Here is a 15458-nt window from a genome sequence, read left to right as displayed (position 1 = left end):
ACCACAGACTGTCCAGGAGTTGGCGGATGCTTTAGTCCAGGTCTGGGAGGAGATCCCTCAGGAGACCATCCGCCACCTCATCAGGAACATGCCCAGGTGTTGTAGGGAGGTCATACAGGCACGTGGAGGCCACACACACTACTGAGCCTCATTTTGACTTGTTTTAAGGACATTACATCAAAGTTGGATCAGCCTGTAGTGTGGTTTTCCACTTTAATTTTGAGTGTGACTCCAAATCCAGACCTCCATGGGTTGATAAATTGGATTTCCATTGATTATTTTTGTGTGATTTTGTTGTCAGCACATTCAACTATGTAAAGAAAAAAGTATTTAATAAGATTATTTCTTTCATTCAGATCTAGGATGTGTTATTTTAGTGTTCCCTTTATTTTTTTGAGCAGTGTATTTTTACCTCCTGTTTCAGGAAGTGATGTCACTGAGTACTGCCCCTATGTATAGGACCTTCCACCCCCAACTGGGAAATGGATGCCTGATGAAGACCTAAGGGTTAAAATGTTGTTATAAATAAAATCACCTGGGAGCCTGAGCAGTAGTGTACGGCGTTCTCCTTTCTGTTTTCCATGAGTTTGTCTACAACTCCAGCACCAACTGTTCATTGAGCATAAATAGATGTACCTTGGACGGGAGAAATGCTTCAGGTGACGTATGGCTTGGTTTCATTCTAAAAGAGAAGATGGTGATAATATCACATAGAAAAACCCACTCAGTCTCTTAACACTCTAGATATTCAGATAGCACATGGTGGCAAGGCCATTAAACAAGCACCAAATGCAGAAAATAATATATTTCACAATCACAACAGAGCCCTTAGTTGGGTTACCTGTGTCCACAGTCATCATCGTCGTCACTCCTCCGATTCTTCCTCTTGTAGTGCTCTCTGTTCCTGCGGACCGTGTCGGGGGTGAAGGGGTTCACGTTGACAGAGCATGCGGCGGCACTGGGCGGGGTCAGTAGAAATGGTGAAGCGCATGGCCGTCGGACTGCATCATTTCTTGGTGCTGAAACTGGGTAGAGCTGACTTGGACAGCATTCTCTCCAATTCCATTAAAAGCAACGTCATCTCCACAAACAAGTCTCCCCTATCCGACCTGCCCGTCTTCACACTACTCAACACTGCAGCCGAATCAGAGCAGGTCACCACTCCGAGTGGTTTCACCTCCTCCACCCATCTCAAACCTATAATCATGGCCATCCACTCAGCTGCATACACTGACACATAATCAGTTAACCGCTGACATTGAAATCTGGGATATACACCCCTGCCCCCACCCTAGCACTGACTGATGGTACCTTTGAACCAACTGTATATATCCTAAAAATGGAATAATACCGATTATCTATATATCTCTCCACACACTGTCTCACGTCCTCACCCCATTCTCTCCTACCCTCAATCATATCCACATCTACACTTGGTTTCGTAAACAGCCACGGAGGAACATTCCCCAATGCAATTGCCAGCACTATCTCTCTCTCTCTCCCCAGTCCATATTCTACCACTTTCTGCCCAATTGTCCACCCATACGCCCTCTGCTTACCCACTCCTCGCTTCCAGCATTCCCCAGCTGCTCTTACCGCAGGATGTCCTTCTGAACTCCCTTTCAACCTCGCCCAGTACACTAATGCAAGTTTGTCTTTCCTTGTCCTCAGTGGCAGTTCCCCACTATCCACCTGCAATGCCTCAGCAGGTGTCGTCCTGAAGGCACCCACACACAATCTCAGGGCCCTTGACTGTATCCTATCCAGGCGCTGTAGTACCGTTTTGGCAGTGGATCCATATACAAAGCACCCATAATCCAAAGATGACCTGATCAATGCCTGATACATATACAACAGTGTTTGTCTATCTGACCTCCAATCATATCCTGCCACTGCCCTCGTGGGGTTCAGCACCTTCCTACACTTAATATACTCAACATGTCTCTTCCACGTAAGCCTCTCATCAAACCACATACCTAAATACTTAAACTCAGACACCCTACCTATATCCTGACTATATATTTGCAGCCTAACATCTTGAACCTGGTGGAAATTCAACACCAGGAACACCTGAAGTCAGTATTAAATGAATCCCTCTTTATCACGACCAGAGAGGTTCACAAACTCAATCCAAGCTTGATGCTACACAAACAAGTCATATAAGCATGATTTACATTATTCATAATTCACGTCGGTTCCTGCATATGACTGACTGACACTTCACAAGGCTTCTTCTCTCCAAGCTGGGACCTTGAAACTGAGATACTATTTTTGGCTCCCAGAGCAATGTTCTGGGCGTACTGCCAATTGGTCTGAAGAGGAGGTCACAGTCACCTGCATGAACCAAGAGGGAGTGAGAGGAGATGCTGTGTACAATTCAAGGCTTTCTCTTCAGACAATAAAATGTTCCCTCACACCTTCCTCCTAGAAAACACCATAAAGCAGGACTTGGCCACAGACATCCTAAACCCCTATGTTAGAGACCAATCTTCCACAGCTTCTTGCATCTTCCTCATCACATATTTTACATTCCCACCACTCTTCCATACAGCCCCATAATCAGCATACAGTACATTCGGAAAGTATTCAGTATTTACTTTTTCCACATTTTGTTAGGTTACAGCCTTATTCTAAAATTGATTAAATAGGATTTTTTCCCTCATCAATCTACACATAATGACAAAGCAAAAACAGGTTTTAGGTTTTTTGAAATTTATGCAAATGTATTACAATTTTTTTTATATATTTCCAAAGTATTTACCTAAATATTATTCACCTGGTTTTACAAACGGCAACACCACCGTACGTACATTTCCACCCAGGTATCACCCCACTCCTCCCAACACATTTTCTTTACATTATATAGTTGTAACGTTTCTTTCTACCAACACTGGAATTCCAGAATTTTTACCCTTTCCCATACATTTTTACAAATATTTCAACATTTCAGTCCCTCTATAGTGGAGCAAAATTCCCGCCACGCCTCCCTTTTCGCTGTCTTAAACGTTCTTCTCGCCATCGCTCTCTTCCTTTGATACTCCATGAGATTCCTTTCTGTCAAGCCATTCTTTATTACCCGTAGAGCTACTGTATATACAGTGGGGGGAAAAAGTATTTGATCCCCTGCTGATTTTGTACGTTTGCCCACTTACAAAGACATGATCAGTCTATAATTTTAATAGTAGGTTTATTTGAACAGTGACAGACAGAATAAATGTCAAAAATGTTATAAAAAGATTTGTATTTTAATGAGGTAAATAAGTATTTGACCCCTCTGCAAAACATGACTTAGTCATTAGTCATTGGTGGCAAAACCCTTGTTGGCAATCACAGAGGTCAGACGTTTCTTGTAGTTGGCCACCAGGTTTGCACACATCTCAGGGATTTTGTCCCACTCCTCTTTGCAGATCTTCTCCAAGTCATTAAGATTTCGAGGCTGACATTTGGCAACTCGAACCTTCAGCTCCCTCCACAGATTTTCTATGGGATTAAGGTCTGGAGACTGGCTAGGCCACTCCAGGACCTTAATGTGCTTCTTCTTGAGCCACTCCTTTGTTGCCTTGGCCGTGTGTTTTGGGTCATTGTCATGCTGGAATACCCATCCAAGACCCATTTTCAGTGCCCTGGCTGAGGGAAGGAGGTCCTCAACCAAGATTTGACGGTACATGGCCCCGTCCATCGTCCCTTTGATGCGGTGAAGTTGTCCTGTCCCCTTAGCAGAAAAACACCCCTAAAGCATAATGTTTCCACCTCCATGTTTGACGGTGGAGATGGTGTTCTTGGGGTCATAGGCAGCATTCCTCCTCCTCCAAACACGGCGAGTTGAGTTGATGTCAAAGAGCTCCATTTTGGTCTCATCTGACCACAACACTTTCACCAGTTGTCCTCTGAGTCATTCAGATGTTCATTGGCAAACTTCAGACAGGCATGTATATGTATTCTTGAGCAGGGGGACCTTGCTGCACCCAGCCGGGAACTGACTGGTCAATGTCTGTCCAACCCACTACTGGGTCCCAGCCATCAACCGCTGCATGCACCCAGAGATGAAGGTCAGGACTGATGTCCACTTGAACTTAGATCATTGATCTTACTGTTTTTTATTTTTTTATTTAACAAGGCAAGTCAGTTAAGAACAAATTCTTATTTACAATGACAGCCTAGGAACAGTGTGTTAACTGCGCTGTTCAGGTGCAGAACAACAGATTTTTACCTTGTCAGCTTGGGGATTTGATCTAACAACCTTCAGTTACTAGTCCAACGCTCTAACCACTGCCGCCCCGTGTGCGGTTGTTGATTGTGGATAATTGGCAATTCAATGATTGGTTTAGGTGCGTTTGTGCATTTTGAGATATGTCATAACTTGAGTTATGTGCATGTAAATCAGACTTCTGATGTCAAGGAGAGATTTTGGGCAGAAGTTAGCATTCTGTCCATCCCTCTCTGCCCCCTCCAGATCACCCACCCACCCGGCCGGCTGCATGTCCCAGTTCATCCGCTTCTTTGGGGAGCAGATCATGGTGCTGTGGAAGTTTGCCCTGCTCCGAAAACGCATCCTCCTGTTTTCCCCACCGCCTGTTGGTGTTGTGTGCTACAGGGGTGAGATGATGCAGCTGAAACACACGCACACACACTAGTACAAATCCCCACATATTTGTTTTTCAGCTCTCATTACAGTTTGTGTTTACTGTCTTTGTCATTGTGTGCTCTTGGTCGATGTAGTTTCTTTTGTACTCCTCACATAGTGTACTGTTGTTGCTGCCTGTCCAACGTCTCTATACCTGGGATAGGTGTGTCTGTGCCTGAGTTCCGCCCCTTCTTCTACGTCAATGTGGCAGACATCGCTGCCCTGGCGACAGAGATGTCATATGTGGCCTGTTAGTGTGACCTTAAGCTCTGATTGATAAACGTAAATATGTACGAACCATGGTGTGTGTATGGTAAGGTGAAAGCAACGTCTCGTTGTGTCTTAAGGCACCACCGAGAAGATATTTGAGGTGAAGAAGGAGCTGTATGACGTATACGTTGATAACCAGAATGTGAAGACACACAGAGATAGCCTGCAGCCACTGCTCCGGCTGAACGGGGCCGACCGGGAGAAGTATAGGAAACTGAGCGAACAAAGGTACACAGGACCCTGATAAATGGTGGCAGACATTTTGAAGTGATGATGATGACGACGACGATGATGATGAGGATGGTGTTATGGTCTTTTCAGGCAAATGCTACGTTACACTCAGGAGGTAGATGGAGACTGCACATCAAATGAGGAGGACCTCTTTATCCTGTGAGTGTGTTTACATTACATTATATCTTTTCTAGTTAACTAAGAATAGTCTGGAGTCTTCATCAAACATTCTTACAGAATGTCCTCTGTTCTCTCCAATAGGTTTTTCATGGAGCAGAATAACCGTATCTTCCAGACTCTATCGGAGGTGGAGGCGAGTGCGGACCACACCCTGGCTGCAGAGCACGTGAGAGCCATGGGACTGGACCCCAGGCAGATCGCACATTCCTGGAAGACCTGCTGGAGGTCTATGGCATTGACGTTATGCTGGTCATCGATAACCCCTGCTGCCCCTGAGCTCTGGCTGTGGCCTGTTCTCTCTTGGTCCTCTGAAGACACTGCCTCCTTCTCTTCCTTCCCTGGCGTCCTGCCCAGTCAAAGGCCTGCAGGTCTCTCTCTCTCTCGATCTCTCGCCCGGCCCTGGGATATAGCTGTCTATGGCCAGTGTTCACTCAGTGACAGCTCACCTAGTAAACTGGGCCGCAATGATAGATGATAGGCACTGCCTGGACTCTGCAGTGCTGTCTGGCGACAGTCCGTTCCATATTCAACAAGCACTTGTCTTGTTTGTCTGTTCGCTTGGAATCGGTTCTCTTCTGACCTGGATCTCTGCTTGGATCACCAGGCCTAGTCACTGGAGGTGGAACCATTGATCAATGTGCCTCGTTTGTGCTGCTCCCAATACTATGGAGCACTGCTGACCGACAGAACCACGGATCTAGTATCCAGTGTGGAGTTGGATCATTCATTGTTCCTCCCACTTGGAATCTTCATTAAAACTCCATGGAAATAAAATTCTGCCATGGCACCAAGCCCTTTTTTCTTAAATCTTTACAGAGGATTCTGCCTAACCATGTATGTTGTGTTACAAAATATGAATGTGATTGTCACTTTACCATGACTTTGTTTCCCCAAAATTCTGCACCAGGTCTGCTAGAACTGAGAGTAAAGATCACATGGTTTTCACTCTCTGTTTTCCTCTGAACATTTCATGCTGAAGTTGATCAATCATTTTTTTCTGTATTTTTGCGTATTTGTCAAATTTCAATAATCAAGAAAGCTTATTCCGATGAATCTGAGTCACATAAACATGAAAACCTCTTTTGGTCAAATAGGAATACTGTTTTTTCATGATGTCAGCTAATCATGCACATTAAAAGGGAAAGATGTATCATGCAGGATGTATTTATTTGAAATCATGCCCTCGTCCAAGGAGGTATTTCTTATGGAGCGGAGATGAAAGGAATATTTGTTAAATGCTGTAACATTTCAGTAGAGTCTGCACCTGTTTGTCTGACCCTGGTCTAAGGCTGACACTCACATGGCAGACTCACCCAGCAAACCAAAATTGGTTCTGTGAAAGTTCCCAGAACATTCGTTAGGTTGCGGCAAATATTTTCATAACCTCTCTAGGGTCGGTGGGACGAAATCGTCCCACCTACGTAACAGCCAGTGGAATCCTGTGGCGCGTTATTCAAATACCTTAGAAATGCTATTACTTCAATTTCTCAAACATATGACTATTTTACACCATTTTAAAGACAAGACTCTCGTTAATCTAACCACACTGTCCGATTTCAAAAAGGCTTTACAACGAACACAAAACATTAGATTATGTCAGCAGAGTACCCAGCCAGAAATAATCAGACACCCATTTTTCAAGCTAGCATATAATGTCACATAAACCCAAACCACAGCTAAATGCAGCACTAACCTTTGATGATCTTCATCAGATGACACACCTAGGACATTATGTTATACAGTACATGCATGTTTTGTTCAATCAAGTTCATATTTATATCAAAAACCAGCTTTTTACATTAGCATGTGACGTTCAGAACTAGCATACCCCCCGCAAACTTCCGGTGAATTTACTAAATTACTCACGATAAACGTTCACAAAAAACATAATAATTATTTTAAGAATTATAGATACAGAACTCCCCTATGCACTCGCTATGTCCGATTTTAAAATAGCTTTTCGGTGAAAGCACATTTTGCAATATTCTAAGTAGATAGCCCGGCATCACAGGGCTAGCTATTTAGACACCCACCAAGTTTAGCCCTCACCAAAGTTAGATTTACTATAAGAAAAATGTTATTACCTTTGCTGTTCTTCGTCAGAATGCACTCCCAGGACTTCTACTTCAATAACAAATGTTGGTTTGGTTAAAAATAATCCATAGTTATGTTCAAATATCCTCTGTTTTGTTCGTGCGTTCAAGACACTATCCGAAGTGTAAAGAAGGGTGACGCGCACGACGCATTTCGTGACAAAAAAAATCTAAATATTCCATTACCGTACTTCGAAGCATGTCAACCGCTGTTTAAAATCAATTTTTATGCCATTTTTCTCGTAAAAAAGCGATAATATTCCGACCGGGAAAGCGTGTTTACGTTCAAAGAGAGAGAAAATAAAAACATGATGTCGCCTCGTGCACGCGCCTCAGTCTGATTGTCCTCTGATAGACCACTTACCAAAGGCGTTAATGTTTTTCAGCCAGGGGCTGGAATTACATCATTCAGCTTTTTCCCGGGTTCTGAGAGCCTATGGGAGCCGTAGGAAGTGTCACGTTACAGCAAAGATCCTCAGTTTTCAATAAAGAGAGTCAAGAAGAACAAGAACTTGTCACACAGGCCACTTCCTGTAAGGAATCTTCTCAGGTTTTTGCCTGCCATATGAGTTCTGTTATACTCACAGACACCATTCAAACAGTTTTAGAAACTTTAGGGTGTTTTCTATCCAAAGCCAATAATTATATGCATATTCTAGTTTCTGGGCAGTAGTAATAACCAGATTAAATCGGGTACGTTTTTTATCCGGCCGTGTAAATACTGCCCCCTAGCCCTAACAGGATAACACAAAAATGGTACAGTTGTGCTGATGATTAGACAATGTTTGAATAAAACATTCTCCTGATGTTGCAAGAACATTCCAGAACACATTTTGTCTGTTCTTAACCTGGAAACCTAATGAGAACATTTAGGTAATGTTCTGTGTTGGTTGTTACAGATGTGCACAAAATGTTAGCGAACGTTAGAACATTCCAAGGATATTTAATTTAAAACATTTTCAAAAAATATATAAAAAATGTGGATGTTGTCATCCTAATATTAGATAAAACCCTAACTATGACTTAATGGGAATCTTAGCTAATGGTCTAGGAATGTTAGATAAACCCCTAACTATATCTTAATGGGAATCTTAGCTAATGGTCTTGGAATGTTAGATAAAATCCTAACTATAACTTACTGGGAATCTTAGCTAATGGTTTAGGAATGTTAGATAAAACCCTAACTATAACTTAATGGGAATCTTAGCTAATGGTTTAGGAATGTTAGATAAAACCCTAACTATATCTTAATGGGAATCTTAGCTAATGGTTTAGGAATGTTAGATAAAACCCTAACTATAACTTAATGGGAATCTTAGCTAATGGTCTAGGAATGTTCCCGGTTTGCTGGGCAGTGACTTAAAGGGCTTACTTGTTCCATGATCACATTGAACATGTTTTTATTTTGAAATGTGACTTCTGGATAATGTGTTGTGAATTGTTTTATCAAGTTTCTTAATTTGATGTTTAAAATTCAAAAGTCACTCACACATCTGAGCTATCTTTTTTTGCAGGTGCATGGTAACAGTTGGATAAGATGAGAAAAAAGAAGGAACCCTCACACTGCTCTTGATAGTATCACTGCTCTTTAATCAGCTTTAGGTATCGACCTCACGGCCTTCGTCAGAGCTTTTTCATTTGATGCTTAAAATGGTCAACCTGGGAGACTTAAATGCATGTGATTCTATGACACTATCTGATCATGAATGCTGCACCACACCGCAACCTCTGGACTCGTGTTTGATGACCACATGATTATGTGTACACTTATTTGTGTGCTGATTTAACAGTCCAATGTTCTGCCAGCAGAGAAAAGGTACAGTCAGTGATGTAAAAGTCTGTCTGTCTCGGAGTGAGCTGGTGCTTCTCAAGTGGAGAAACTAGCTGTGTACTTGAGTTTTAGTTTGATTCAAATGAGATTTGTTGCAGATGTAATTAAATCCACAGGTGGCTATGAGTGCAGATACAACTCTAGTGTTATTTTCATGTTGGAGCTAGTCAGCTGCAAGCTGTGCCCCGTCACTGTAACAAAGACTCCTTTGTATTCTTAGTTCTCTGGTGATGTCAACCCCAAGCATGATAGTGGGATATACCCTCCTCTCTGGGCAGACAGTCAGACCCCATCTGTTTTGGCAGAGGGTCTTCTTTAGCCCTCACACTATGGTTCCGCATTGTGTGGATAAAAATATATATGGATAGGAGCGCTGATATAGGGTCAGTTTTTTACTTTTTAGATCATACTGAGTAAGATTACATGGACAGGGGGACTTGATCCTAGATCAGCACTCCTACTCTGAGACCCTTTTTGAATACAGGCCCTGGAGATGAAGTTATTTTGTTCAAATAGTGCTGGGAGACAGACTGTTCATTAAATGAATGGCTTAAGTCATTGCTCAATGACTCATAAAATAGTGTTGATGAAGACTGCACACTGCTTCCATTGGGTTCGACTGGTCGGTAAGTGTCGGCAATAGTGGCAATGCTCATTGAGGTTTTACTAGGGACAGTTTTGTTATAAAGCCTAATTAGTGGGTCATTTTTTAGTGTTGAGGACAAGCACTCAATCCAGACCACAGGCTTATTTTGACTGGAAAGAGGCATGGGGAAAAGTTTTTCAATTTAACGACTTCCAGCTACGTGTTAATTGACACTACTGATACTAGTGCTAGTATGATTAAATGTACAGTTCTTCACACCCATGGTGACTTGGCCCATTTTCTTTGCTCTGTTTGTTTTGACCTGTTCCACCTTGTACATTTCAGCACATCCTGGGCATGCTACCATTTGTTTTACAGGTGTATCATGTCTATGAAGTAGAGAGTACACGACACTAACGGAATTGTATCAAACGCTTTCTTTGTGGAATTTGTTCACAGACCTGTACCAGCATTGGCTATTTGGAATTTATTTGAACAGTATGCCACCGCACTGAATGTCAAAAGAAAGCATAATCTGTTGTACTTCAGCACTAATATGCAACAAGAGCGTTAACTTATATAGCCTTGATCACAGCAACTGTAACGTAAACCTATACTCCCAACAACAGCCAACTACACAGCTATATCCAGAACCTATACTACTGTAAAACATGGAAAGAGACTTCAGTGACGAATACACATTTAGTAACTTGATCGCATGAGCCACTGGTTTCCAAGCCAGTGACATTATACAGTACTTCCATTGTAAACACAAAACATTTGTTTTCTCTGATGCTTGTTGGATTGTATTTGTGATAGTGTTGCCAATGGAGAGTGATTCTCATGCCAATGTATCTCATTTTATCAGAGTACTGTACATGGCAGACAGTCTCTCTGCACATCTCTAAAGACTTTATTCCAATTGGTATTAAAAGGCAATAGAACACAGTGGACATCATAACTGAATTATTTAATAGCGATACACATGATGAGAATATACAGTAGTAAACTAGTCAGTTACACCAATACTCCCGCAGGGCAGACTTATACAGGCTGAGTTCAGAAATAGCAACAAAATGTTTGGTCCTTGTTAATGCATCATAGTCATCGTCCATAATTATGACCATAACCATTCCAACTGAACATTTCAATTTTAGTAACAATGAAACCTCACTGTAGACGGTTCCACATTGGTCCGGCTCTGTTTTATTGCTGTTTAGTGAGAGTAAGGAGGCAAGTAGAGCAGACATACTCCCAGGTTGAGGTAGAAGTACAATACAGGGTCGTATTAGGGCATACCGTAGCAAAACATTTTACAACGGAAAACAAGCGTTTATTGGAAAAGTGAAGATAGACCCTCCCCGTTTCAGTCCGTTTGGTGCCAACTGAATACAACCCAGGGGTGTATTCATTACATCGATTGCAAAACACAGTCTGTTGCAAAACCAAACTGAAAATATTTTAGATAGATTCCACCACGTTTCATTCTGTTTGCTTCCGTTTGGTTCTTAAATGGTTTCCATTGCAAGACGTAATGAATACACCCCAGGTGCTGGCCCTTTGATCCTCCTCCCTATTCCTCTGTCTGCTGCATGTGTTGTCATCACAGTGCTTCCCTCACTGGACCTGTGTGAGGAGCTGCTCTCTGCGCTCTGCGCTGCAGAAGAAGTGCAGTTTCCGTGGCAACAGCGTCACCTCCACTGACATGGCCTCGTACTCCTCATTGTCAATGTTGTAGAAGCCAGCGCCTTCCTGTGGCAGGGGATACGAGTAGGGAGAGGTCAGAGGTCATGGAGCAGAAGGACGCACACACAAACAAGAACACATTTTACAAGAATATATTTCATTTGTTTAAGGGTTATAATGATCTAAACTACAAGAATGTAATGCATGTTGTCTATGACGTTTATAGGACTAAGACAGCTGACCTCGGGCAGATTGAGTTGACATGCACTGGCCTCCAGTTTCAGTGATTTTCTTGTGAATGCAGTTGCATCCTCCATTTTTTTCTCTCTGCAATGCAGAAAATGCAACAGCCTTGACACACATGCTACATGAATAACCATTTTATTTTAGTCAGGTATTACATTGATAATGTGACAAAGTATATCTCCACAACCGCTCACCCAACAGTGATGAACTCTCCCACACTGAAGGAGTCTGGCTCCACACACACCAGCAGGGAGTCGTCTGTACGCTGAGGGACAAACAAGGGAACACAGTTTTAACATCCTGAGTCTGTTGTAGTAGCAGCTATAGTATAGTTATTTATTTTTTTACTGACCGCCTGGACAGGGTTTTTGTTCTGGGTGTGGATCGACAGCTCCAAAGTAGACAACATCCTCTCATTCCATCTCTCTGGCTCCTCCACTTTTGGAGGCTCTGCACAAACATTTTGTACTTTTTGTATTGTATATAGTTTTTTTGTGGTGTTATTTTCATTCCAACCACACCTGAACACTTTTTAAAAATGTTTTATTATTTGTTTTTATCTGTATTGTTGTCCATCACCTGTTTTCTTTGGGGCAAATAAATAATTAATAAACACAAAACCAATGCCATTCATGTTTTGTGAAACAGAAGATGCACAAGGACATTTAAAATGACGAAGTGCAGTCTTATTTCCAGACTGACAAACACATCAACACACAGACAATGTTACCTGGAATAGGTGGGTACCAGTAATTTTTCAGTCTGTGGGCGATTCGGTACATTAGGTGGGGGCGCTGGGGCTTCTGTTCGGGCAGGTCAGGGGGGCGAAGGGTGGGTGCCAGGTAGGACACAGAGGCCTCACGAACCTGGGGCCACTCCTGGGGAGGGATGGGAAAAGACAGCATGACACAAATGCATCGAGGAACAATTGAGGTCCATGGACACGGAATTAAAACAGTCGTGCTCTCACCCGTAATGTACTAAACCAATGAGCTGCTTTTGTCTTCAAGGGGCCAAGGTACCAATATCTAAGAGAAAACAACAGTGTAAGACATTTATTTTTAAAAGGAGAAACAACTTTTCTATTACTATAATGTTTTGCACATAAATGTTTCCATTACTTTACATGGGACTTGGGGAAAATAACAATATGGAAACTTGTTAATCACAAGCTATGAAGGGATCTTACTTTTTGATGGTGGCAGCCACATCTCTGAAGGCCCCCCACCGTAGACCAATCAGGGCAAACACTGGCTGGTCTTTCTCTCCCTTGATACATAAACCCAGAAACCCAATACAATGTCCTTCTCTTCCTCTCAATGCAGTTACAGTTATTAAATGGCGATTAAATGTAATAAAGATCTTAACCCCTCCCTAAACACCAGACCCTGCTGGTCTCACCTTGATCTGCAGCACATCCAGAGGTACCGTTTCTCCTTGCAAGATGGACAGTGTCGCCGATGTGATGTGTCTGAAAACAAGAGGGGATATGAATGACAAAAAGATTGGAGGATATTTTAGATAAATCAAGGAGGAGATTATGCACAGTATACATTCTCAGTGAGAGACAGCATGTGTTTTGTTTGCATCTGAATGAGAGTGTGACATGTTTCAGTGGGATACTTACTTCACCTGATTGTCACTGAGGATGTGCAGACTCTCACTCAGGGAATTGTGGGAACCCAGTGGGATGAATCCTATGGGGGTTTTACTGAATGACTCCTATATTAGAGAGAAACAAACCAGTACAGAGTAGTTTTTTTATTTATTTGACCTTTATTTAACTAGGCAAGTCAGTTAAGAACAAATTCTTATTTTCAATGACTGTCTAGGAACAAGAATTTGTTCTTAACTGACTTGCCTAGTTAAATAAAGGGGTTAACTGGGTTAACTGCCTTGTTCAGGGGCAGAACGACAGATTTTTACCTTGTCAGCTCGGGGATTCGATCTTGCAACCTTTCAATTACAAGTCCAATGCTCTAACCACTAGGCTACCTGCCGCCCAAAAGAGTAAGAGACAGCTAAGCTGAGATGGTATTGCGCAACATAAAGGAGCTTGTTACAGGTTAATACAATGATAATACACAACTTACTTGATCAGCCCTCCGCAGCAGACCAGTGATAACCTCTTGTAGAGTGCCATCCCCTCCAGCTACAATCAGCATGTCTGTTTGCTCCATCAGCTCCATCAATTTCTTCGCCTGGCCCTCATAGTCTGTCTGCAAGAGAGAAGACACATATGGTATTACACTATGTAGAACTATAGACTATAAAGGCTAAGAAGTGTACAGAAACAACGATTGCACACGGAAAGAAAATTATACCTTTACTAGTGTCACCTCCACACCAGCCAGGTGTAATATAGGGGCAGCATTCTTCTCAAATAAACTGTTGGCTTTCCTATGACCAGAGGGAAGAGCAAGAGAACAGCAAGACATATTAGTCAAACATAAATTACAGTAGAAATGGAAAATGGATGTGGTGCAATAAGCTGGACCTCTTGCTTATTCTCTTTGCTTGACTTTAGGGAACATGACTGTTATCTCTTACTTACCCACTACAAGCTGCTGGGTTTAGGATGACAGTGGCTTTCCTCAGCTGCTCCTGTGGTGAAATCTGCTGACGTCCATATTCCTGCAATTGAGAATGGATTTTGGGGCATTAGAGTGGAATACAGTAAATGCAGGTGCATAATCCTTGAAAGCAGAAAAACGTAGCTACAGAATAAGCAATGTCTCACCCTGGCCACCACACAAGCTTCTTTTCGCAGCAGATTATCACTGTAAATAAATCGATAACAAATTATTGACGAAGAAAACAACTGATTACAATACATCCTCATGTTATTCAATGTTGTTGTATTTCAATCATAAGAACCGTTCTGTGAGACCTTGATGGCTGATGATTTCTCAATAGATACCAATTCGTGTGTATGTGCTCAATGATATTCATGCTAGTGATGATCTGTACTTGATCTAACAACCATTCCATTAACTTTGAAAGAAAACGCTACACACCAGTGTTTACCATACAGCCAGTGTCCACCGTATGACAGAGCACACGCAGCCACTGTGGACTTCTTCCAATGATTCCGCAGAGTCCCAAACACCTTCACAACCCGAGCCATTTTATCTTATCGTCACTATCAAATTGTCATTTATAAAAGGCTTTTTATCATCTGTGTAAGCATCACGAACACTGTCCTAAAATACATCCTACCACAGCGGTCATTTTTCCATCGCTGTCAAAACCATCTCGTATGTTACACGTGGGTGCAGCTGTCTTAATAGTCGTATGAAACAAAAACTCTTAGTATAAGTTCCTCTTCATTTTGAGTTTCATTTTAGGAAATTTGTTCTCCCGTCACATACCAACATAAACAAAAATGAGGAAATGTAGAAATTCGAATTGAGCATGGAACACAATTTATTAACTTCAGTGCTTAGTTTATTGAAGAAAAACTAAATTTCCCATACACTAGGTCTAAAGCAAAAATAAGACCTCGCCTGAAAATAACTGTAAAAATATATATTTTAGGACTTTTCCCCTGCATTATTATAATGTAAATAATCACATTATACACTGCATTGTGTTTTTTACTCTGGCACTAAAGCCAAGGGGCCTCAGAGCAAAATCTACAGAATTCGAGTTTAACCAGAGATAATTCCGAGGAGATGGAAAACTACATATTAAATGTATTCCCGCCCATTA

General features: G+C 42.0%; 2 protein-coding genes across 2 annotated transcripts; one reads left to right on the top strand and one right to left on the bottom strand.

Moving 5' to 3' along the window:
* Positions 1-3995: 3995 nt before the first annotated feature.
* LOC115151368 (protein LCHN-like) lies at positions 3996-5581 on the top strand (the record flags this gene model as incomplete). The annotated part of the gene is given in 7 exon segments (XM_029695281.1): positions 3996-4051; positions 4460-4596; positions 4743-4874; positions 4972-5122; positions 5216-5284; positions 5387-5496; positions 5499-5581. Coding segments are annotated over 7 exon segments (738 nt in total), but the record flags the coding sequence as incomplete, so codon positions are not given.
* Positions 5582-10764: 5183 nt separating this feature from the next.
* Positions 10765-15040, bottom strand: LOC115152226 (acylglycerol kinase, mitochondrial-like). The gene is made up of 14 exons (XM_029696860.1): positions 14765-15040; positions 14488-14527; positions 14302-14381; positions 14072-14147; positions 13841-13966; positions 13375-13469; positions 13149-13218; positions 12937-13016; positions 12718-12775; positions 12478-12625; positions 12100-12197; positions 11942-12012; positions 11744-11828; positions 10765-11567 (listed from the first exon to the last, which is right to left on the bottom strand). Exons 1-14 carry the CDS (start codon positions 14872-14874, stop codon positions 11433-11435), a joined length of 1272 nt encoding a protein of 423 aa, XP_029552720.1. The 5' UTR covers positions 14875-15040; the 3' UTR covers positions 10765-11432.
* Between the last annotated feature and the right edge of the window lie 418 nt (positions 15041-15458).

This window comes from Salmo trutta, chromosome 17, assembly GCF_901001165.1.
Source record: "Salmo trutta chromosome 17, fSalTru1.1, whole genome shotgun sequence".
Taxonomy (NCBI): domain Eukaryota; kingdom Metazoa; phylum Chordata; class Actinopteri; order Salmoniformes; family Salmonidae; genus Salmo; species Salmo trutta.
The sequence above is the reverse complement of the archived record's forward strand: the minus strand, read 5'-3'. Positions and strand labels throughout refer to the sequence as shown.